General features: G+C 42.2%; 1 protein-coding gene across 2 annotated transcripts in view; it reads right to left on the reverse strand.

Moving 5' to 3' along the window:
• Positions 1-363: 363 nt before the first annotated feature.
• usp24 (ubiquitin specific peptidase 24) overlaps positions 364-22,346 on the reverse strand; it is a 67,594-nt gene continuing 45,611 nt past the window's right edge. For both annotated transcript variants that reach the window (XM_017455884.3, XM_017455883.3), the window contains 35 exons: positions 22,243-22,338; positions 21,889-22,117; positions 21,614-21,776; positions 20,457-20,612; positions 19,773-19,843; positions 19,507-19,667; positions 19,247-19,308; positions 18,712-18,903; positions 18,420-18,534; positions 16,233-16,377; positions 15,814-15,933; positions 15,343-15,468; positions 15,115-15,213; positions 14,102-14,184; positions 13,686-13,827; positions 13,207-13,326; positions 12,685-12,908; positions 12,201-12,325; positions 11,926-12,067; positions 11,692-11,842; positions 9,228-9,323; positions 8,970-9,073; positions 8,281-8,394; positions 6,202-6,409; positions 5,963-6,052; positions 5,735-5,837; positions 5,496-5,614; positions 5,292-5,405; positions 4,873-4,938; positions 4,543-4,609; positions 4,376-4,454; positions 4,079-4,154; positions 3,879-3,965; positions 3,581-3,691; positions 364-1,916 (listed from right to left, as the gene is read on the reverse strand). In XM_017455884.3, the coding sequence (XP_017311373.1) occupies positions 1,854-1,916; positions 3,581-3,691; positions 3,879-3,965; positions 4,079-4,154; positions 4,376-4,454; positions 4,543-4,609; positions 4,873-4,938; positions 5,292-5,405; positions 5,496-5,614; positions 5,735-5,837; positions 5,963-6,052; positions 6,202-6,409; positions 8,281-8,394; positions 8,970-9,073; positions 9,228-9,323; positions 11,692-11,842; positions 11,926-12,067; positions 12,201-12,325; positions 12,685-12,908; positions 13,207-13,326; positions 13,686-13,827; positions 14,102-14,184; positions 15,115-15,213; positions 15,343-15,468; positions 15,814-15,933; positions 16,233-16,377; positions 18,420-18,534; positions 18,712-18,903; positions 19,247-19,308; positions 19,507-19,667; positions 19,773-19,843; positions 20,457-20,612; positions 21,614-21,776; positions 21,889-22,117; positions 22,243-22,338 (4,219 nt within the window). In that variant the 3' untranslated portion in view covers positions 364-1,853. The remainder of the gene's footprint in view (positions 1,917-3,580; positions 3,692-3,878; positions 3,966-4,078; positions 4,155-4,375; positions 4,455-4,542; positions 4,610-4,872; positions 4,939-5,291; positions 5,406-5,495; positions 5,615-5,734; positions 5,838-5,962; positions 6,053-6,201; positions 6,410-8,280; positions 8,395-8,969; positions 9,074-9,227; positions 9,324-11,691; positions 11,843-11,925; positions 12,068-12,200; positions 12,326-12,684; positions 12,909-13,206; positions 13,327-13,685; positions 13,828-14,101; positions 14,185-15,114; positions 15,214-15,342; positions 15,469-15,813; positions 15,934-16,232; positions 16,378-18,419; positions 18,535-18,711; positions 18,904-19,246; positions 19,309-19,506; positions 19,668-19,772; positions 19,844-20,456; positions 20,613-21,613; positions 21,777-21,888; positions 22,118-22,242; positions 22,339-22,346) is intronic.

Consider the following 22,346-nt stretch of genomic DNA (forward strand, 5'->3'; position numbering starts at 1 on the left):
CAGCCATCTCTAAACACACACAAAGTAACACAAAAGAGCCTAGAGAGGTCCAGGAGTGAGTGAGAGAGTGTATATGTGTCATTTATATTGGCATCCACATGAAAACTAATGACCTGCATTGGCAGACCCATCGCAGCAAGCCTGAGACAAACTCATGACCAAAGAGAGGAAACGAAACAAAACAGCAGATAGAGTAAGACTCGGAAATTTCACCTCCACAATAAGACGCCGGTTCTGGCACTTGTCATTCTGAAAGGAAAATCAAAAAGAGGAAGATTTCCAGACACCTTCTTTTTACATACAAGTTCCCTGTGTCCACTCTGATCTTGTCAAGTAGATGGACTATGGGTTTTTGAAGAAGAAGAAGGAAAAAAAAAAAAAAAAGAAAAGAAAAGAAAAGAAAAAAAAACTATACGCAGACAGCTGAAGCACTCTGAATGAACTCCACAAGTCTGTCCAAACTCCAAAATGTTTGGAAATTTCCAAGGATACTGTATCAGTTATCACAGGTGTGAATTCCATTAAATACACAATGCAATCTGATTTTATGCCCTCTTCCTGAAATAAAGCAAAGCAGCAGAGAACATGGCCACTCAATCGCCCGTCAAATGTCACCTTCTCAGACCTGACAAACTGAAGTCATATATAAAGTGCATTTAAAAAAATACCAGCGAGAGAGAGAGAGAGAGAGAGAGAGAGAGCGAGAAAAAGTGACAGAGAGAGAGAGAGTGACAGAGTGAGAGAGGGAGAGCAACAGAGAGAAAGAGAGAGTGTGAGAGAGCACAAGAGTGAACAACAGAGAGAGAGAGAGAGAGAAAGAGAGAGAGAGAGAGCACAAGAGTGAGCAACAGAGAGAGAGAGAGAGAGAGAGAGAGAGAGCACAAGAGTGAGCAACAGAGAGAGAGAGAGAGAGAGAGAGAGAGCACAAGAGTGAGCAACAGAGAGAGAGAGAGAGAGAGAGAGAGAGCACAAGAGTGAGCAACAGAGAGAGAGAGCACAAGAGTGAGAGAGAGAGAGAGAGAGAGAGAGAGAGGGAGAGAGAGCACAAGAGTGAGCAACAGAGACAGAGACAGAGAGAGAGACAGAGAGAGAGACAGAGAGAGAGAGAGAGAGAGAGAGAGGGAGAGAGAGCACAAGAGTGAGCAACAGAGACAGAGAGAGAGAGAGAGACAGAGAGAGAGAGAGAGAGAGAGAGAGAGAGAGAGAGAGAGAGCACTGTCATTTAAGTATCTAAGAGTAGCAAGTTCCTCTTAGAGTTGATTACGAGGCACCTCTCAAACAAAAGGAAAAAAACAGTATAGAATTCTTAAAAATATTATTTTACATTTGAAATTACACCTATGGAACACAGCTTTAATTTTTTTCGTGAATGCATCTCTTGTTATATTGGCAAATATCCACAAACTGTTCTTTTTCTTTCCTTTTTTTTTTTTTCTTTGTTTAAAACACCCTTCCTCAGCACCACTAAATCCTGCATGTGTGTGAAAAGTGACACAAAACAAAAAGCTCCTCCATGTTCTACTGAGCTCGGGCTACGTGATGGGATCTCAGGAAACACATGATATCCAGTGAGAGTTGAGCTCCGGTCTGACCAACCTCAGCCTTTGCCTTGACCTGCAACAACCATTTCCTCCCCATTTCTTCACTTTTACAGCAACCTGCAGTGAGAACTCTCATTGGCTGGGTTTGTGCCTCTTGTTTCCTGATTATCCGTTTCCTGCTCCCCCACCCAGGAGGTCAAATGCAGTCATTCGATTGGCTGCTTGGAGCTACAATATCTCTCCATTGGAGGGAATCTTGTTTTTTTTTTGCTTGTGTAAAAAAAAAAGGGCCCCTATTGCTGATGAAGAGAGTTAGGGGTCAACATCTTCTAAATCACTCTTCGAATCCCCCAACATCATAGGAGACTCCGATCCCTGAAGAAAAACACAGAAAATGGAAGAGCGTTGTCATAATGCAGACCAATTGAGACACAGTCCCCTGAACTGAGAAAAGAAGTTTAGGTTCCAACACGCCCTTTTGTGATTCCCCCAAGAATCAATATTCCATTGCGCAAGCCGAAGTGGCAGACGTGAGGCACGACGTCCTCCTGTGTTATAACCCATGACACGAGGTCATCTATTCGTTCTTGATAACCACAACTATTCCTCTCTCTATACATAGGAGGTGTTCTGGGAAGATGCACTATATGGCCAAATGTTTGGACACCTGACCATACATCCGCATGTAGGTCTTCCCCAAACTGTTCCCACAAAGCTAGAAGCGCCCAACTGTCTAGAATGCCTTTGTATACTGTAGCATTAAAATTTCCCTTCAGTAGAACTAAGAGGCTCAAACCTGTTCCGGCATGACCATGCCCCTGTACACAAACCGAGCTCCATGAAGACATGGTTTGCCAAGTTTGGTGTGGACTTCACCCCAAGCCTCCTCGCCCGACATCAGTGCCAGACTTCATTAACGCTCTTGTGGCTGGATGGGCAAATCCCCACAGCCATGCTCCAAAATCTAATGGAAAGCTTTCTCAGTTATTATAACAGCAAGTGGGGAACTAAAGCACATATGGGTGTGATGGTCAGGTGTCCACATAGTGTACCTCACATATTGTGTGTCTCCTGAATCGCCACCAAGATTATCACAAAGACTGTTACCAAATGATTCAGTGCAAACTGACGTTTGTTTGTAAGCTCACACGAAGCATAGAGCGTGCAAGCGTGGGCTTAACCGCATCACGTTTAGAAGGTGTTATTCCCTGGAACAAGGAAAGTCCAGCAAATGCCCGTTCCACTCACAGGCCCTGTGGGAGACTGCAGCCCGCTGCTGCCAACACTGGACTGCAGTACACGCACTGGGCAGAGAATGTTCAATCACTGCTCTCTTGAGCACAGCAGAGTGTGGTAGCTAGCTGGCTAAGCCTACTGTTTGGGACAGGATACCTAAGAGCAGACAAACATTCCCTTGAAAGATAACGTGATGGCGGCACATGATGTTCTTCACTCGACGAACTGTTTATCTAACCCGAGAGATGCTTCTGAAAGCGAGAAGAGGTTTTAGATTGAATAGACGACTGTGTATCTTGGGTTATAAGGCAGGAGTTAGTCTCATCTCCACAGCACGTGTCGCACTGTATCAGGAAGCAGCTGGAATGAAAGCTTGAAAGAAAGTTGTTTTACTGGAAACATTAAAATGTAAAATTCCATTAATAGATGTTTACTCAAAACACAAGTCAAGATACATTAAGCACGGAATCTGTATTTACTGTCATCCAGTGTTTGAACTCTGAGTAAAACTAGAACAGCTCTGTTAGAAAATTCTCTCAGATCTGTAACATCCAAAGACCTTTACTGAAGTTGCATGATATAATCATATATTCAATGTTTATTGATGGAACAACTACCCTAAGGCTTACATTAATTAATATTGTTGGTTCACTAGGCTTTCTATTCTTTTGAGTACATACAGGGGAAACAGTGGATTCTTCCCTTAACAGTCAAAAACCTAATAAGCATACTTTGCTAATTATGTACATATCATACACATGCATTCATCAATAAAGAGAGTGCGGGATATTCAGGTATGTTACCTGTCTGAGGCTGCGGTCTGAGTTCTCGTTAGCTGGGCTGCCATCAGAGCCATTACTGCTGCCAGACTGCTCCTTCTCATTCAGGAGAGCCGTGGCATAGGCCAGTGTATCCTACACACACATACACACACACACACACACACACACACACACACACACACACACACACACACACACACACACACACACACACACACACACACACACACACACACACACACACACACACAGTGACAACCTACACAAGGTGGAAGGAAACACCAAGGGCAAGACACTGTATAAAGTAGAAATTTCATGCCTGTGCTGAGATGGTCCGCTGGAAGGTCTTAGCTGTGGATGTCTCGTTGGACACGTTGCTCTGAGGTGTCCAGTAATGCTCAGACATCTGTGAAAGTGGGAGAAAAATGCACTGTTGAATATCTTAAAAGAACTAAAAATAAATAAAACACACGATGCATATGTAACCTGGACAGAAAACAGGCTTGCTCAGTATCTTGCCTTTTTCTGTAGCCACTGCACTGCCCAGCTCCAGTGCCCAGACAGCTCCTTGAAGTAGTCTTTAGCAGGAGCACACCTGGCCAAAACACAACCGACCATTTGGTTTTGTGGGACAGCATTCGCATTCACTAAACCATACATATCCACTGCTGTTGCGCAAAAACACTTCCAGAGGAGCAAACGCATTCTGCTGATAGATTACGAAGACTTTTCCGATATAAAAACAAAACAAAACAAAAAAAACAGCTGAAAGCTATCAGAGGAGAGCAGACGAGAGAACATCTGCAGTTCACTCACTTCTGAGCTAACGTGACGAGGAACTTGACACACTGGTAGCAGCGGCTGCTGTCCACGTTGTTGCTCTGATGCATCAAAGCTGGAAAAGTGGGGTGGGGGATGGGCAACTTAGTCACATGGCAATGTGTCAATTTTTCATGGTGGAGACAGGGCAGAATGATACCTACCCAGAAGCCCTTTCTCAGATTCGAATGCATATTTGAGTCTCTGGGACTGCAGAGGGTCCTCTACCATCTAAAGGTAAAAAAGAAAAACACAATAAGGTGTGTGTGCGAAAACTTTTCAAGAAACAAAGCATTCTGGATGCTTTAAGTTTAAGTCATATGTAATACTTTTCACTCTTTCAATACATGGTTTTATCCAGAAAAACAAACAAACAAACAACAACAAAAAAACACCACATTATTCAGCCTAGCCTGCTAGGCCTGTCTGATTACAGACTTGACTGCATGTATATATCATTTCTTGAGTCCGCTGCTCTACTTAACGTCACTCACCAGAATCTCCAGAAGCATTTGGAAGACATTCTTGAGCTCATGAGGAGGAGCTGTCTCCAGCTGGTTCTACAGAGCACACAGACACAGATCATGTTTAGGGGGTGGATATATACACACACACACACATTATATATATATATATATATATATATATATATATATATATATATATATATATATATATATATATATATATATATTATATATAAAGGGTGTCCAATCTTATCCGCAAAGTGTGGTGTGGGTGCAGGTTTTCATTCCAATCAAGCAGGAGCCACACCAGATTCCACCTGATTAATGAGTTGATCTTGACTTCTGCTTGGCTTCTGCTCGGTTGGAATGAAACCCTGCACCCATACCGATCACCTTTTCCGGATAAGATTGGACGCCCCTGGTGTATACAGTCCTGCACATCTTACCTTAAGCAGATGCAACACTCCCAGTGAGAAAGGCTCGTTACAAAAGGAGCAGTATGTTACCATCTCTATGAGGAAGGACAGTGGTCCAGACAGCTCACGCATGGCAAACATTACCTACAAAGCAAGTAAAATAAAAATCTCCATTGCACATATGGTGTCTATAACATAAACTAAAAGATATCGGAGTATATGTGTGTGAGAGACCTCCATAAGGTAAGGCTGTCCCTCGGGTTTGAACAGCAGTGTGTTGACGTCTGGGTGCAGTGGCAGGAGTGAAGTTGAAGACACTAGGCCAGAGGAGCTATGCTTGAACATTCCAGGAGCTATGCACACATGATAGAGACTCAGATTCACAGCTCGAACTATGCATTCATCAAAGCGTGGGAATGGATTCATTTTTTGTGCATTTGATACAGCGTATGTGAATGTGTGTGTGCGCTTACTCTCTGTTCTCTGAGATGTGAGGTCTGTGTGTAGCACTACTAGGGCCAGTGTGTTATGCAAGTGTAGCAACTCTCGCGCCTGAGCTGAACTCCACCGGCGGTTCTAAAGTGAACAAAGCGAGAAAAACCTTCAAAAGCAGAACGTGCATCTTTCACGCTGGGACGGGATTTTATTATTTTTCCTGCTGAAATGAAACTTCAAACGTTGGGAGTTCAGATGGTAATTACCTGATTGTTCTGTCTATTAGGACCCAACAGGAAGATGAGCATCCTTCGATAAGCAGCATGCTTTAACAGTAGTTGACAAGGTCCGAATCCCTGAGTGTACAAACACACACACACACAAATATATAAGGATATGAGGTATTAAATAAATAAAGAAAAGGTCAAAATCACAACACAGCTAAATACAGTAAAAAGGAAGCTACTGTATAGCTAACAGATTTGGAAGGCTCTTGCTTTCTTACCCTCTGGGCAAAGTTACTAAAGAGGCTGAAGTACTGCGAGCAGTTTTTACAGTTCTCTGGTACGTCCTTGTCGAGCAAAGAGAGCAGCATGTCTAAAAGGCAGTCCAGCCCTGCATCCTGGAAATATAGTGCACTCTCTAGAGTCTTCTCCAGGATAGAGGCCACCACTACACGCACCTCCCTCACATTACACTCCAACAAGCAGTTCCTAGAGAGAGAGAGAGAGAGAGAGAGAGAGAGAGAGAGAGAGAAGGGGAGAGAGAGGGAGGACGGGGTGAGAGAGAGGACGGGGAGAGAGAAGGGGAGAGAGAGAGAGACACACACACACGCACACACAAAGAACACCATTTAAATCACAAATTAATTCCTTTATTGCATTCGGTGATAAAGTGCATGTTTTACATCACCAGTCTGACAAAAATGGGGGTTTTCTTTTGGAAGGTAGACATTCACACAATTGTACATGCAAACTTTGCTTGTATGTTAGAATGTTGTGCTTATTAGATAAGTGTTGGGGTTTTTGGTTTATGCACATGCCAGTATTCCACTGAGCTGAGTCGGGGGAGCCATGTGGATTGTAAACCAGTTCTTCACATTCTCTGGCCTTGATGTGCCATTCTGTGATATTAGGGCAGTCCTACCCTTTCGGTAAATCTGGCCAATCCTGAGGAAGTGTGCTAAAACCCACCCAGTGTTTCTCCAATCTCACACACAAATACATGCAGGCCATCTTACGTGCACATCACTGGCTCCATGAGCGCATATTCTGTAGCCAAGGCCTACTTTCTGTGTTCTCTTAGCTAATAAGGTTAAAGAAACCAGACACACACGCACACACACACACACACACACACACACACACACACACACACACACGGGATGTCATGAGAACCGATACTTCGGTACCAAGTCGGTACCAACATTATTAAAACGTGACAGTACTTGTTTTTCTGCAGTAACGTTGGTACCGTTTCTAATGAATGTACCAAGGTTGCAATTCTTCCGGACCTGATGGGGCAGCAAATACACACAAGTGTTTTAGTCGGTCCACAAGTGGTGAAGAAGAAGAAGAACGCGTACAAGCACACGGAAAAAACTACAGAAGATTAGCTTGGCTTAACAAGGTTAAGCGTTTGCCGGTGGTTTAGCGTTTGCCGGTGTGCAACCGATGCTATCGTTCATTTCAAACAAAGCGAGGAAACACCTGGAATTTGGCGAAGCACCTGAAAGACGGTTCTATATTAAGTTTGTTTGAGACAGCTGGCACTGTGGCCGTGAAACCAGCTAACGTTATGCTCTGTGTAATGTTTGCGATAGCCGGTTATTTGTTAACGACGCTAACACATTGCACTGTTATAAACTACCTCCTATTGGACCACCATGAATCACCATTCAGCCCGTGTCCTGTCAGCAACATGTGGCCTAATGTCATTCATAATTACTCAAATGGTCATGCTTTAAATAAATCTTTTTGGCCTGCCACCATATCAGTGAATTTAAACTAATGCTTGCATTGAGTATAAGGGGTGTGCGTGTGTGTGCACGTTCAGAAGTGCACCTTAGCACTTGTTATTAGTCATTGTCAGACAGTGTTTGATAACTAAAATATCCCTCGCTCTCTTTGTTTGCCAGTATCAGCCAGAGGAGGATGTCCTCCAGGAGTTTTCAATTTCATTTATTTTTCTTTTTTAAACCACACCATGGTATCAACTTTGGTATCGAGTATCATGTACTTTTGGTGGTATCGGTACCGACTTTTTTGTATCGTGACATCCCTAATACGTACACACACCTAACACAGGTGCAAGTGATTTAACCTTATGAGTTACTGTTTGAAAATCCCACACGCAGAAGCGTGCACACAGGCACAAGTTTACAGGAAGGAATATGTTCCCCGTGACATGCTGAGAGCCGAGCCAAAACTGCAGCGAGAAAGCTGTATGAAGCTACAGGTACACTGCTGTTTATCAGTATGTTTTCACTAGTAGCAGGCACAGAGGACAGTGGCGGTGTTTTGGGGTTTTTCCCCGCAGTAGGTAACGTGTGAATATTACATATCACGGCTGCGTTCCTACTCACTTGATGATCTCCCGTCCCTCGGCGGCCACCAGATACTGCACCATCCACCGACATGCCTCACTGCTCTTGGACAGCAGCATCTCCACTGTAGCTATCCACTCCTCTGTATCAACCCTGGCAGACACACACACTTATTTATACACAGTAATGTATTCTTGTAGCTGATGAAAACTTTATGGAAGCAGCAAGGGTATACCTATCTTCGCCTAGAAGACGTCTATTTATTAAATGACTCTTTGGTACATAAATAAATAAAGAGGACAGACAGAATCTGTTTATTGTCTTGCTGACCTAACCTGATGTTACACTGATGCTTTTGTTTGTTATGTACTGGAAGAATGTATACTCTTTTTTCCTACTGCATTCTCACTACACCGGGGAAAACACAAGGGCGTTCTAGTGCACTACATTCACACAGAAATATCACTAAGTGACGAGTCACTTGTAGCGCAAACTTGGATTTAAACAAAATACCGGAAGCACTGAGATTAAATTTGTGCCGCTCTTGGCTTTGCCTAAATGTGTTGAATTACTCGTTGTGTCTCATGCTGAACAGGAGCCATGAGGGAATACGAGAGTCACACCATGCATCCACAGGCTTTGAGCGTGTTTTATTGACCTTTTGTGTCAGGCCATAATAAAAAATGTTGTAGTATTTTATAAATGAATTGATAAAGTGAGCTCCTTACCGAAGCTTCTTCTTGGTGCGCAGGTAAGTGTGAAACAAGAACTGCACAGCCAGCTGCAGGCTGGTCTTCGCCATGGCCTGATAGGATTGATGCTTCAGCTTTGTCTGTGTATATTGGGGAAAACAAACAAACAAACAAACAAACAAACAAACAAACAAAAAAGCCAGTTACCTTCATTAAAAAAAAAAAAAAAAATCTGTAAAAACATTTAGGTATTTCTTCAGATGAGGGAAATCCCCACATGTGGTGAAGTCTTACCGAGTTGACGGAGGCCAGTGACAGGGTGAAGTTAAAGTAATCACTATTGTACACATCCCTGTTCTTCATGAACTTTAGGTTCTCATCCCTCACCATCTGCACAAACATCTGGGTGTTAAAACACATGATCTACCACAGGGGAGGACAAATCACTACACCACCATGCACCCGAGACAAAGAACATTTTGTGCCAAGGCTATGTATTTATTTATTTTTATTTGCAGTTGCCTGGCAAATCAAATATTTCATTTGGTATGTAAGCTGTGTTTCACTTCCAAATCCCTCCGTCTGTTGCAAACTGGCTGAAGTGACATCCGGCTGATCCGTGAAACCGGGCTTTTCAGTAAATGTGTTCATTAGCGTAAGGGATGACAAATGATCTTTTTAGAATCAGGAAAACACTGACTCAGTCGAACAAATTACAGTGCACGGTCAGATAACTCTCCTACATGCAATCATCTCAGCGGTTAAACACACCTACAGAAAACAAATTCATTAACCAGACTCAAATATGTGTGTGTGTGTGTGTGTGTGTGTGTGTGTGTGTGTGTGTGTGTGTGTGTGTGTGTGTGTGTGTGTGTGATGCGAGAACAGAAAACCACAGCCAAAACATTAGCCAGTGTCTTGGTAACCTTTTGTAGAGGGTGCAAAAACACCATGGCCTGCATAAAACAGCTCTCTCCAAAACTACAGCAAGGCCAGTTCATTTGATTTTGCTGTAGACTGAAGACATTTGGGTTTGATGAAGATGAGCAAGTTCAGATTTTATTTCCTGGTTTTTATGTATTTATGGACGTGTTGAACGACTTGGTGCATAATACATTTTGTATAAAACCACCCAATTTGTAGGCGAGCAAAAATATTGGAACACGTGACTGACAGGTGTTCCTAGTCACCCAGGTGTGTCCTGTTAGATTGACTGTTTAAACAATAAATAGCTCTGAATATGTACTCTTGGTTGTAGTTTTCCATTTCACCTGTGAAGACTGCATTTGTTGTTAAAAAGGATAAACCAACATGAAGATCAGAGAGCTGTCTATGGGAGAAAAAAGCAAGCCATTTTGAAGCTGAGAAAAAAGTGGAAAATCAATCAGAGGCATTGCACAAACACTGGGCATAACCAAGACAACAATGTTTTTCTGAATGTCCTGAAAAAGAAAGAAACCACTGGTAAACTGAGCAACAGACAACGAATGGGTCAGCCAAGGAAAACGATGACAGCTAATGACAGAAACATTGTGAGAACTGTGAAGAAAACTCCCAAATCACCAACAACCTTCACATGGCAGGGGTGAAGGTATCACAATCCAACGTTCGAAGACGACTTTGAGAGCAATAATATAGAGGCCAGACCACAGGATAGAAACCACTCATCAGCAGTAAGAATCAGAAAAACAGATTGGAATTTGCAAAGAAATACAGAGATGAGCCACAAAAGTTCTGGAAGCAAGATGAACCTCTACTAAAGACTAAAGTGTGGAGAAAGAAAGGATCTGCTCATGATCCAAAACATACAAGCTCATTTGTGAAACATGGTGGAGGTAGTGTCGTGGTTTGGGATTGTATGACTGCTTCTGGAACAGTCTCACAATCTTTACTGATGAAGGAACTCATGATGGTAGCAGCAGAGAAAATTCAGAAGTTTATAGGAACATTTTGTCTGCCAGTTTACAGAGAAATACATCCAAATGAATCGGGAGGAACTTCATCATGCAGCAAGACAATGATCCAAAACACACTGCCAACTCAACAAAGATCTTTATCAGGGGGGAAAAGTGGAAGGTTTTAGACTGGTCAAGTCAATCACCAGACCTTAACCCAGCTGAGCAGCATTTCACCTCCTGAAGAGGAGACTGCAGGGAGACACTCCCTGAAACAAACAATAACTAAAAAAGAGGCCGCGGACAAAACCAGAAAAGCATCAAAAAAGAAGAAACCAACAATTGGGTGATGTTAATGAGTCACAGACTTGATGCAAGCAAGGGATATGCGACCAAAAAAAAAAAAAAAAAAGTGTTATTTACTTCAAGACTGATCTGTTCCAATACTTATGCTCAGCTAACAATTGGGTGGTCCGATACAAAAGGTTCCATGTTTTATGTTGTTTAACACATCTAGATGTAAATACCAGGAAATAAAAGCTGAGATCTCAAACTCTAATCTCATCACCATCTTGTGGTCTCAAACCCAAATGTCTGGTGTACAGCACAAACAAATTGACTGGTCTTGCCGTTCCAATAGTTTCGGAGGGGACTGTATATCCGTTCATTTCCCTTAGATTGCATTAATTCGCTTAACTAATTAACTAGCTCGTCATATGTCATGAGTTTATGTTAGCTACCAATTACAGCCTAGTCAAGTAGGCTCCACCGTGATTACTATCGATAGGTGGAGCTGAGCTTCGATCTGCATTCTTCTGCTGAGACAAACAAACAGTTTGAAGTGGGATATAAAATAACGGGACCTGGAAGATCCTGGCAGGCATCTTCTCCACGAAGAGGCCCTTTTTCTCTCCTTTCCTGACCAGCCGGGTGAGCAGAGTGAGCCGGTCATTATTGGCTCTGGAGGGTCGTGGGGACGACTGGGGGGAGATGTCAGGAGAGGAAGGGGCAGACCTGAGAGAAAGACACAGACAGATATAGACAGCCCTATAGAAATCCATTCGCCTGATTCGTTACTGTTAAGCAATGTAACTCACAGAGACAGGTCCTCGGCTTCTTGTCTCATGACGCTGACGCGGCTCTTCTTGGGGAGCACAGGTGAGTTCTGCTCACTGATGCGCTGGTAGAACAGCATATAAGCGTTCCAGTAGCGTCGCCGCACATCTGGATATGGGTTAGCTACAGGAAAAGAGCACGATCTCTTCAACAAATGATTTACTAACGATATAGTTTACATTCACAAGCATTTGGTTAGGTGATTTCTTGTATTTAGGCTGTCTGGACAAACGGATCTGGAGAAAGGCTCACGTACACTGATCGTAGACTTTGGGTCTGTACTCTCCACCAAAACACTCGTACTCCAGGGTTTCATCGTTCATGTCAAACTCCTCAACGACGTTATCGTTAAACTTGTACCATCTGCTTCGTGAACCACCCCTATAAACAAAGAGAAAATTGTAGCAAAAGAGGGGGAGAAAAAAAGTGTAGAACATTAACTTAGTGCTTAGCGTATTCAGGTCATGCCTGCATTCCTATGTTCCCTGGGTGGCGGTTCCAGTTTAAAAAAAAAAAAGAAAAAAAAAAAAAAAAGGTATTACTCTCCCAGGCATCTGGACCTGTTTAAGCTATTAGAGCATGCAAAACCACTTGCAAAAAAGCCCTTGGCCCAATCAGTAACTAGCACACACACACACAACAAAGGTGCAAAGGCAAAATTATTTACACCTTAAAATTTTTTTTTTAACACTGCACATTCCTAAAATGAGTAGTGGCGATCACGCCGGATCTGTGCTTACCTGCGGTCTTTGATAAAGGAGTAGTAGTGTCCTGCGTGTGCCTGACCGCTGTGCACCACCACTCCTACAAGTTCATAGTTCTCAGAAATGGTGACTTTCTTGCGTGGAGAGCCTCCAGGCCCAGCTTCTCCCCCTCCCCTGCTGTTCTCTCCATGATCTGAACTGGAGTCTTGTCGAGCCATGCCAGACACTGTGTACGGCTCCATGTTCAGCACCCACGGGAACTAGTGAGACAAATCACTGCTGTCAGTGCTCTGATCACTTAAAATACATGTGAGGTGGTCTGGAAAAAACCTTGCCTTGACTGTCTGCCTGCCTGCAAAGATCATATTGGTTAAGGAGTACAGTTTAGCGAACACAGTGTTAAGTACAGACAGTCTGCCTGAACAGGTCTAAACCGTGTTAGTTAGGTATGTGATTCCCTTACACAGTGAATGTCAAGGGTTTTCCTAGGCCACCCCACAAATGGAATCACTGTAGGATAAGATCTTTTACGAGTCAATAGCAATAAAAGTGTCTTACTCTTATCTGTTCGTCGTATTTAATGGAGCGTCCACTCTCCCAGTCGAAGCCAAAGCGCATGAGATGGATAACCAGCACACTGGGCAATGACTTAATACATGTGCGCTTCACTGTAGTCCTCTAAAAGACACATTATTAACACACACACAATTTCAATCTACACGTATGAGTATTATAAATTATTATTATTTTTTTAAACCCATATCAATACTTCATCTATGTCTTTTTTGTAACATATTGTACAACACGTGTTGTTTAACTATATTTTACAGTGTTTATAATTTCTGGCAGTATTATTATAGTATTATCTGGCAAAGGGACTACCAATGAAAATGAGACTTCGGGTTAACTTGGGTACATTTACATTTATGAATGTTTATTAATGTACGCTGTCCCTTTTTTTAAATAAATAAATGAATAAATAAATACAAATAAATCCCCAGTTAGCACTGCAAGTAAAAGGCCACAGAGGTCTTCACCTTCTCTTTGCATTTCTCACAATAATATGCATTGCTGCCCTCCAGCACCTCTCCTCTGACAAACTGATCGAGAGAAATCTCCAAACTCTGACATGATGTCACCCCTAGGTTCAGTGCCATGAAGGTTTCCTCACGCTCATACCTGTATACCCAGGAGAGAGGGGGGGGGGGGGGGGGAGAGAGAGAGAGAGAGAGAGAGAGAGAGAGAGAGAGAGAGAGAGAGAGAGAGAGAGAGAGAGCACTTATAAACATGCACTGTACTTTGTCAGGAGAGTACTAAATTTAAACTCAAGTAGACAAAACGTCAGAGCTACATTAATTTCACTAGAAGAGAAAACGTTTTTATTATTGTGCATCTCAATGACTAATATTTTTACTGCATCTGTAAGAAAGGCTGCCCTGACGGTATTACTGACCTGTGTGGACAGTCTTTGCATATTTTCTGGTCAGAGAAAATGCCCTGGAATGTATTTTTGAAGATCTGCTCTCTTCCGATTTTCTGAAGGAAAGAAAAACAAATTGTATTCGTCAATTGTACAACAATTAATACCGGTCCACTAACTCGACTGGGAAAGCGACGTTCCCAGTGCACTGACATTTAATATAATCAGGACTGGGACATTTCACTGTTTGGATCACTCCGCTAGTCTGTGTTCGCTGCATAAAATTCCAACTCCAGTAATAGTTTGTTTCTATTACTACACATACTACAGGCTGTCAGTCAGAGTCTGTACATTACATGGCAACACGGATTGCTCCATCCCAGCTGTGGTTTCTTTGGGAGCTATTTTCATTCATTGAGCAAAAATAAACAAAAAATATTTGGGCACATTATATCTGAAATGTCAATGACTCGATATTCTTTTCTTGTTTATAGAACTGTCGCATAAAAGTAATATCAGACTACTGTAAACGTGCTGTCGTACTGATTATCAGCAAGATTCAGTGTGATTCGGCTGTAGGCACAAGGCGAGCATAGCAGCACTCTTGGTTATGAGATATTGCTTAAATGTGTATGGCTTAAGTGAAAAATCCTCACATGGAGTGTAATTCAATTAAAAATATATATATAAATAAAGGCTCCACAATGAATTGATGAAAAATCCTTTTAAATGAATTAAGCTCTCAGAGAAACTATTCAGGGTTAAAAAAAAAAATTATTGTAAATTTCACATTGCATCAACAGTTTACAAATAATGAGCAACTTCCTGTTGTTCACTAATCGTAGGGTTGGCGGCTCGATTCCCAGCTCACGTGACTCCACAAGTGTCCATGGGCAAGACACTGAACCCCAAGTTGCTCCGGATGGAAAGATAGCGCCTTGCAAGGCAGCTTTGCTACCATTGGTGTGAGAGTGTGTGAATGAGAACCAGTGCTTTGTAGAACTGCTAGAATATAAGTGCATTTACCATTTAAGCTAACTAATTACCTTCAGATGCTCATCCAACTGGTCCACCAGGCTGGTGAAGAACTCGTAGGCATCCTGCTGCTCTCGCACATACAGCTCCTTGTTCCACATCTTAAAGATCTGCACAGATACATGTAACATGAACACCATCTTGAAAATCATGGTTGTTTGTTTTTTATACTAAGCACCACGTGACCATTTTCTGTTAACGGAATACAAGCTGGCCATACTATTAAATACTATGTTCACCTTCCAGAAGTTCTCAGGCACATAGTACTGCAACTTGCTCTCCATCAGATGGCCAAAAAGGGACTGCACTTGACAGAACACACTCTCCTCTGGGTTCTCGGTGTCATCTTCTATTGACAGGACAGCCTGACACAGACATTTTAAAACACCTTTCAAAATCTGCCATTAGACAACGCGGAGTTATTTCTGAGACGCTAGCTTCTAACATACAAGAATGATTTCTCATACAATAAACGAAATAAACATTACTGTAGAATGTAGCGCCATCTTGTGAAAATAGAGTGTTAAGAGAACTAAAGCTCATACCAAAACCACACAGTGTCAGTTTCACCAGCAATAATTTCTGAACACCCTTTTAGTGATGTGTATTTAAAATGGACCAAACCTATGAACTGTGCCAGAATGAAGCGATTACCACATTCTGACCAGGAACGAAACATCGATTCTGATTGACGGCACTGTTACACACACCTCAGGTAAGCCAGGCTGCATGTAGAGTTGCTGAAAGACAGCGTTCATGTAGCAGGTCGCCCCACCATTCTTCAACCCCACGAACCCAGACACGGAGCGGCCGTCCACCGGTGGGAGGTACTGAGGCGACAAACACAAAGGTCACGCTGCATCTTACTCGCCTTTTCATTTAGTGTGGAACAATACATCTAAACACATCAAATACACACACGCCATCTACTAGATTAAAAACCCCGGCACATTCATACAATTACCCAGCAGTCTCTATAGTTTACACAGAATGCTGCCACGTTATTGTCTGATTGGACAACTGCATGAATGAGCAGGACCTAATAAAATGGCCAGTGAGCGTAGTGCTGTTTTTAAAAGTGTAATTGGTTAACAAAAAAAAAAAAAACAAGGGAGTGGAGGGGACTTACATCGAACTCCTTAGAGAGAGAGGGGTCGGACTGGTGGTGCATAGAGAGCAGCTCTCGAGTGATAAGCTGCAGATTGGCGATAGAGCTGTCAGCCAACATCACCAACACCTCATATGCTGCTAACCGACTGCTCACTGTACTGCACCTGGGAGGAGGACATAGAAAGAGAACGAGTGTGAGGAAAAAGTGTGTGACTATGTGGGTGAGTGTGATAGCTAATGTGTGTGAAAGTGAGAATATTATTCAAATCCGAATATTATTAATATAATCTAGGACAAGAAATATGTACGAATCTCCATCCATCCGTCCATCCATTTTCCGTACCGCTTATTCTACACAGGGTCATGGGGGGAGACTGGAGTCTATCCCAGGGAACGGGGAACACCCTGGACAGGGTGCCGACCCATCGCGGGGCACGATCGCACAAACATTCAGATACTACGGACAATTTGGAAATGGAAAAATCAGACTACAGTGCATGTCTTTGGATTGGGGGAGGAAACCAGAGTACCCAGAGGAAAGCCCCACAGCACGGGGAAAATATGCAAACTCCATGCACACAGGGGGAAGGCAGGAATTGAGCCCCCAACCCCAGAGGTGTGAGGCTAAGCATTAGGCCAGTTATATTTATATTACTTATAAGTAATATAAATGTCATGTGATAGGTTTGCATTATTTTCGAATAAAAGCATGGCTCGGACAGTAGTTACGAGTATATTATTAGTAGTATATTATTATTAGTGTATTATTGAGCTTGTCCTTATACATAATTGTTTCTATAGTAACTAGCGATGTACCGAAAAATTATTTTTTTTATATCTGTATTAATATTAGACTTTTTAATTAATTTCGTGAACTTAATGAATCTGAATTGAACAACTACAAACCATTAAATTATCACATTTTTATTGAAATTAACACACCAAAACAAAAACAATATTAAATCAATAACTCTTCACTCAGTTCTGTAACAATCAATTTTTTTTTTATCCAATTATCCAAATAATGTAAAGTTCTAGAAAACTATTATGATATGCAAAACAACAGTCACGTAATGAACTAGCCCTCTGTTCTGTTTATGTAAATGCATTTCCACATTAATTAAAGATTACTGTGCGAAACAACAGCCATAGAACTAAAACCAACCTCAAACTGTAAACAACAGATGTAGCCTCAAGTCAAGAAGAAAGTTTTGCAGGGCTACATGAATATTAATGTAATTGCTATACATGTAGCATAGTGCACAACTTTATATTTAAGCAAAAGTAGCAAGTTGCTCAGTTTTCTAGCAGGAGACACGGTTCCTCTTCTCATCGAGAACATAAGATGCTGCACTGAATACCGTCTAGCTCTCTGTGCCGGTGCTTGGGGCAGATAAATACCTGCACAAGCAATGGAAAGCGTTGCTGCGCTTGTTGTGGTCCTGCTGTGGATCGGGGCACTTTCCTTTAGAATCTTGTCAAACCTCAGAAAGTGAGCAAGTTTGCGCCTCATCGCTTGTACGCACCCGTGTCTCCGGCACACTTCGCATAATGTGCTGTGCGTCGATCCTTCGGCAGATGCGTTCATCACCTCCAGCTCTGCCTGTATCATTTCCCGTGCACACGGCTTTTTCTCCGCCTCATGGTAACGTTCTTTAAGTCGTGGATCTAGTAATGTTGTAACGCGACGATAACCGTCGGCTTAGATCGAGAATGAAATCTGAGCGCCGAGAACTGAGGAGCGGGGCCGGGCAGGGCCGGGCGGGGCCGGTCGTGGCGGCATATGTTTTCAACTCATATTTTTGGCCTTTTTTCTCTTTCGGCCAAAAACCGAAAGATATTCAATGGCCGAAATTTCAACGCATCCCTAATAGTAACAGCTCACACAGAGGGACTTGTACACTGGCTGGTCAGCATAATCTAAGACTAATAATAAATGGATTTTTTTAAAAAAAACAAATAAAATGTACTGTTGTTTAACAAAGTAAAACGTATAATCGTTGATGTGGTGTTTTTTAAGGAGACATTTATTTAACATTTATGGAAGGAGTCTAGGTTGTAAATGCTTTGTAACAGGTTGTAGCGTGTGTGTGTGTGTGTGTGTGTGTATGTATATATATATATATATATATATATATATATATATATATATATATATATATATATATATATATATATAAAAGCACAAGTCTGTATGTGTACTCACTTTGGGTGGAAGTCGTGGAGAGGAGCTGTGCTGCTGGAAGGGTTGTTGCTATTCAGGATAATGCGTGATGCTCGAAACAGGAAGTCATCCAACAGCTGCTGGATAAGAGAGGGGCCTAAACAAAAAAGACAAAGCACTTCATTTACAACTTTCAACCTACAAGCCAAAAGATGTGTGTGTGTGTTCAAATGCACGGGTATAACATACTGCTATAATTAGAGATGTTTGGCGGAGTGCATGTAAATGAGAGATTAACTGAATGTTGTTGTTTTTTTGTGTGTAACAGACTCACCAAATTGCTCCTTTTCGTTGCCGCAGAGTGAGAGCAGGGTCTTAATGAGGCGCAGATGACCGGCCTGCAGAATGTTGTCGGCCTCGCTGGTCTCCAGCTCGCTGGTCCACGTTGGCTCAAAGTTATCCAGCCAGCTGATCTCGTCCTCCAACATGGCTGCCGGGCTGATCTGCAGCTGCTCCATCTCCGAGGCTACAGAAAACAAAAGTGCTAATTAACGTGGCAATCTTCAACAAAGCATTGCGAGTGCCAGTGCAAAAAAAATACACAGAACTAATCATTCGTACTACAAGGTGAATCGATATGAACCGATTCCTGAGAAGAAAAGCAGAATCACAGTCAGTCAAGAGAGAGTCTACAGTAACTGGGATATTTTTGTTTTTAGATATTGAAGTGCATCATGATGAGTGAAACAATGGGGTTACATGACAAACCTACCAGTAAAATCCACCATAACGTTCTCATTGTTCTACTTTCACAAGATTAAAAAAAAAATGTTTTAAAAAAAAGCTTGATTGTGGATTAGCACTCTTACTAGTCAGATCATCCAGGAGTTGGCATCGTAGGTCAAAATACTCTGTGCATTGTGAAAGCAACCTATAGAAACAAACAACCACTACGTCAGCTGGCGTATATACTACTTCAGACCATGTACATATACACATCATAATCAAACTGCCTAAACGACAACAGTACAAACATTTTACAGACGTCTCTTCAGATATTATGATACGTGAAGGTTAGTTAGCTCTTCGTATGGAATGCCTGTATGGTGCACTGATGGTAATAATATACCTTTGGTTGATGCCCCTCATGACACTGGTGGGAGACCAGAGTGGGAGCTGGGCGGTCAACACCACCTTTAGCAGGAACAGATTGGACTTTTGCAGCTCTGGATATGCCGACGTATCGCTCTGACTCAAAGTGTACAGCTGATCACATGCCACTCGCCGGATCTGTACGAAAGACGGATGATAAAAAAAATGAATCGGGGATTAACTTTTATTTATTACACGACTGAAGCTCCTGTAAAAGACAGAGAAAAAAAAGACTCCACTGACCTCTCCACTGGGTGATCCCAGCAGAATATCGATGATAAAATCATTCACACAGGGCAGGTTATAGAAAGAAGCTGTGGAGAAAACGCAAACAACAACATTCACTAAAGCATTCAATCAGCAACCAGATCATCAGGAAACAGCAGGCAGATTTCCATCTCAGAGATTATATGCTGAGAATGGATAAGGTTAAAAAAATGTTTGTTATGTGCCACTTTGTTTTATCATGTGCCTGCCCAACAGCAACAGCTGGACTGAGAAGGAGACCAGGATCTTAAGGTTAATTATAAGAAATAACAATCCCAATAATCATTTGGAAATTACAGCACAGTTTATCCATCTTGTGATTTTTGGTAACTGCGATGACGAAAACGTTTTCGCCTGATGGAAAAGTCAGGGAAGCAAAACAAAAAGAAAGCGCAAGAGACTTTTTTGCAGTCTTATGCTTGAGATTTCTGATGAAAACGCAAAACTTTTACTGGAAATGTCGTTACATGAAACGGCAAAAAACAAACAAACAAACAAACAAACAAATAAATAAATCGATCGATGGATTAGACAGAAACCTCACGGACAGCACGGTTTCCGATTTAAAAAATTTCAAATTGTAGTACTTGCATTACACACACGAATTCAATAGAAACTTCGCTAGCGAGAGATTGTTAATTTATTGGTGTGCTTTCTTACAAAGCTGTTGACAGCGAAGCTGCAGGCAGGTGACCAACAGTGAGAGCGCTTCCCGAGCGATGATCGTATCTTTAATGGACACGCACTGTTGTTTGACACAGATGCCAGCCTGCAACGTGGTGACCTCTCCTTCACTGCTGGAGCTGCAGTTACTGCCTGTGACACACAGAGACAAACACACTGACTGATATGAGTGATTCATTCATTCATTTTATCTTTGGTGATATTAGTATGAATAACTCATACCCTACCAGTCAAAAGTTTAAACACTCATTCTTTATTTGACACATTTTAGAATAATAATAAAGTCATCAAAACTCTGGAGTAACACAAAAGGAACTATGGGAATTATGTTGTGATTAAAAAAAAAAAAAAAAAAAAACCCAAAAAATCTAAATTTAATATTTTAGCATCTTCAAAATAGACCCCCTTTTTGTCTAGAATTTCCAGAAGTGTATTCTTGGCATTTTCTTGGCCGATTTCTTGAGGAATCCCCCTGAGATGCTTTTTAAACACTATTAAAGGAGTTCCCACCGATACTGGACTCTTATTGGCTGCTTTTCAGAATATTTCACTCTGAGTCCGAAAAAGATTTTTTTGTAAATAAAATGTTAGTTTTCTAATGAAAGAAATGAACATGTCGGAATGATTATAATTTTGTCTACAACACCGATTTCAAACATTTCATCATACACCTACAGATCAAAAGCTTTTTAAGATCATGAGAAACATTTCAGTCGAGTGTCCCAAAACTTTTGACCGGTAGAGTATGTAATGTTTAGTATGGTCTGGAAATGTGAATGACGGTCATGAATTAGAGAATTTCAGAAATGCTCGTTTGTTCATAAGCGCGCTCACTGCTATGCAGCTTTGATTAATAAGGGCCACTATCACACAGGACCTGGGTTTTTAACCCCAACCCCAGGATTCCACTGCTCACATTCACTCTTAAGAGACGTGTCCGCATTAGGAAGATTCTTTGGACTGGACGTATGAAAATACCGGATGTGTGTGTTTGAGTGGAAAGTACATGTGTTAGCCCCCTGCAGGGTTTGTTAATGAAAGACTGATTCAAAAATGTGACCTTAACGTGGGCTTATGTTCATCAAACTGCTTTACTTTGTGCATAACAGCGACCACGTGGGTCTGTGTTTCACCTGTGCTGCTAACCCTGCTACGGACTCCCAGAGGCAGCATGGAATTGGTGCTCTCTCTGATTGACTGGCTGCTGCCCACGAGGTCCAATCGGCCAGCAGCTGCAGCCCAGGTGAGACGCATGAAGCAGGCCACTGTGGAAGTAAAGTCCCCCACCTCCATCGTCTATGGCCAAAGCAACAGTAGAAACACAAGACAGTACATTACTCCAATTTTGCTGAGACTCGTTACCGACCTGTGCACAAATTCGCAATGTGTTCACAACAAGGACACGCACCTGAATGGCGACACGTGCTGCCGGTATGATCTCCTCCACTCTGATGGAGGACCGATCAGACATGGACATCTGTCTGTAGGAGGATTTCTCCGGCGTCCCGCAGAGCGAGAGCTGCCGTCCACTCTGCCTGCCCGCGTTACGGAAGGGCCGTGAGGACAGCGTGTCCACGCCTTCTTTACTCAGCTCTTCATCCAGGATGCTTGGCATCGTTTGTCCTACTAGTAAGAATCTGTAGGAGACAGGTACAGGTACTGGACTTCATAAAGTCAATTAAGCTTCCTTCAATTAAACTTAACTAGGAGAAGAGAGAAAAAGATACAGAAAGACATGGAGGGGAAAAAAAAAAAAACATACCTTGCAAGTTGCAGGCAGATGGAGTAGACTCCTTGTCTGGTCTCATAGTCCACTTCAGAGGGGATGGAGTCCCTCTGCATGACATTAACCACCAGACTGACCCA

Source organism: Ictalurus punctatus, chromosome 25, assembly GCF_001660625.3.
Source record: "Ictalurus punctatus breed USDA103 chromosome 25, Coco_2.0, whole genome shotgun sequence".
In the NCBI taxonomy this organism is placed as follows: domain Eukaryota; kingdom Metazoa; phylum Chordata; class Actinopteri; order Siluriformes; family Ictaluridae; genus Ictalurus; species Ictalurus punctatus.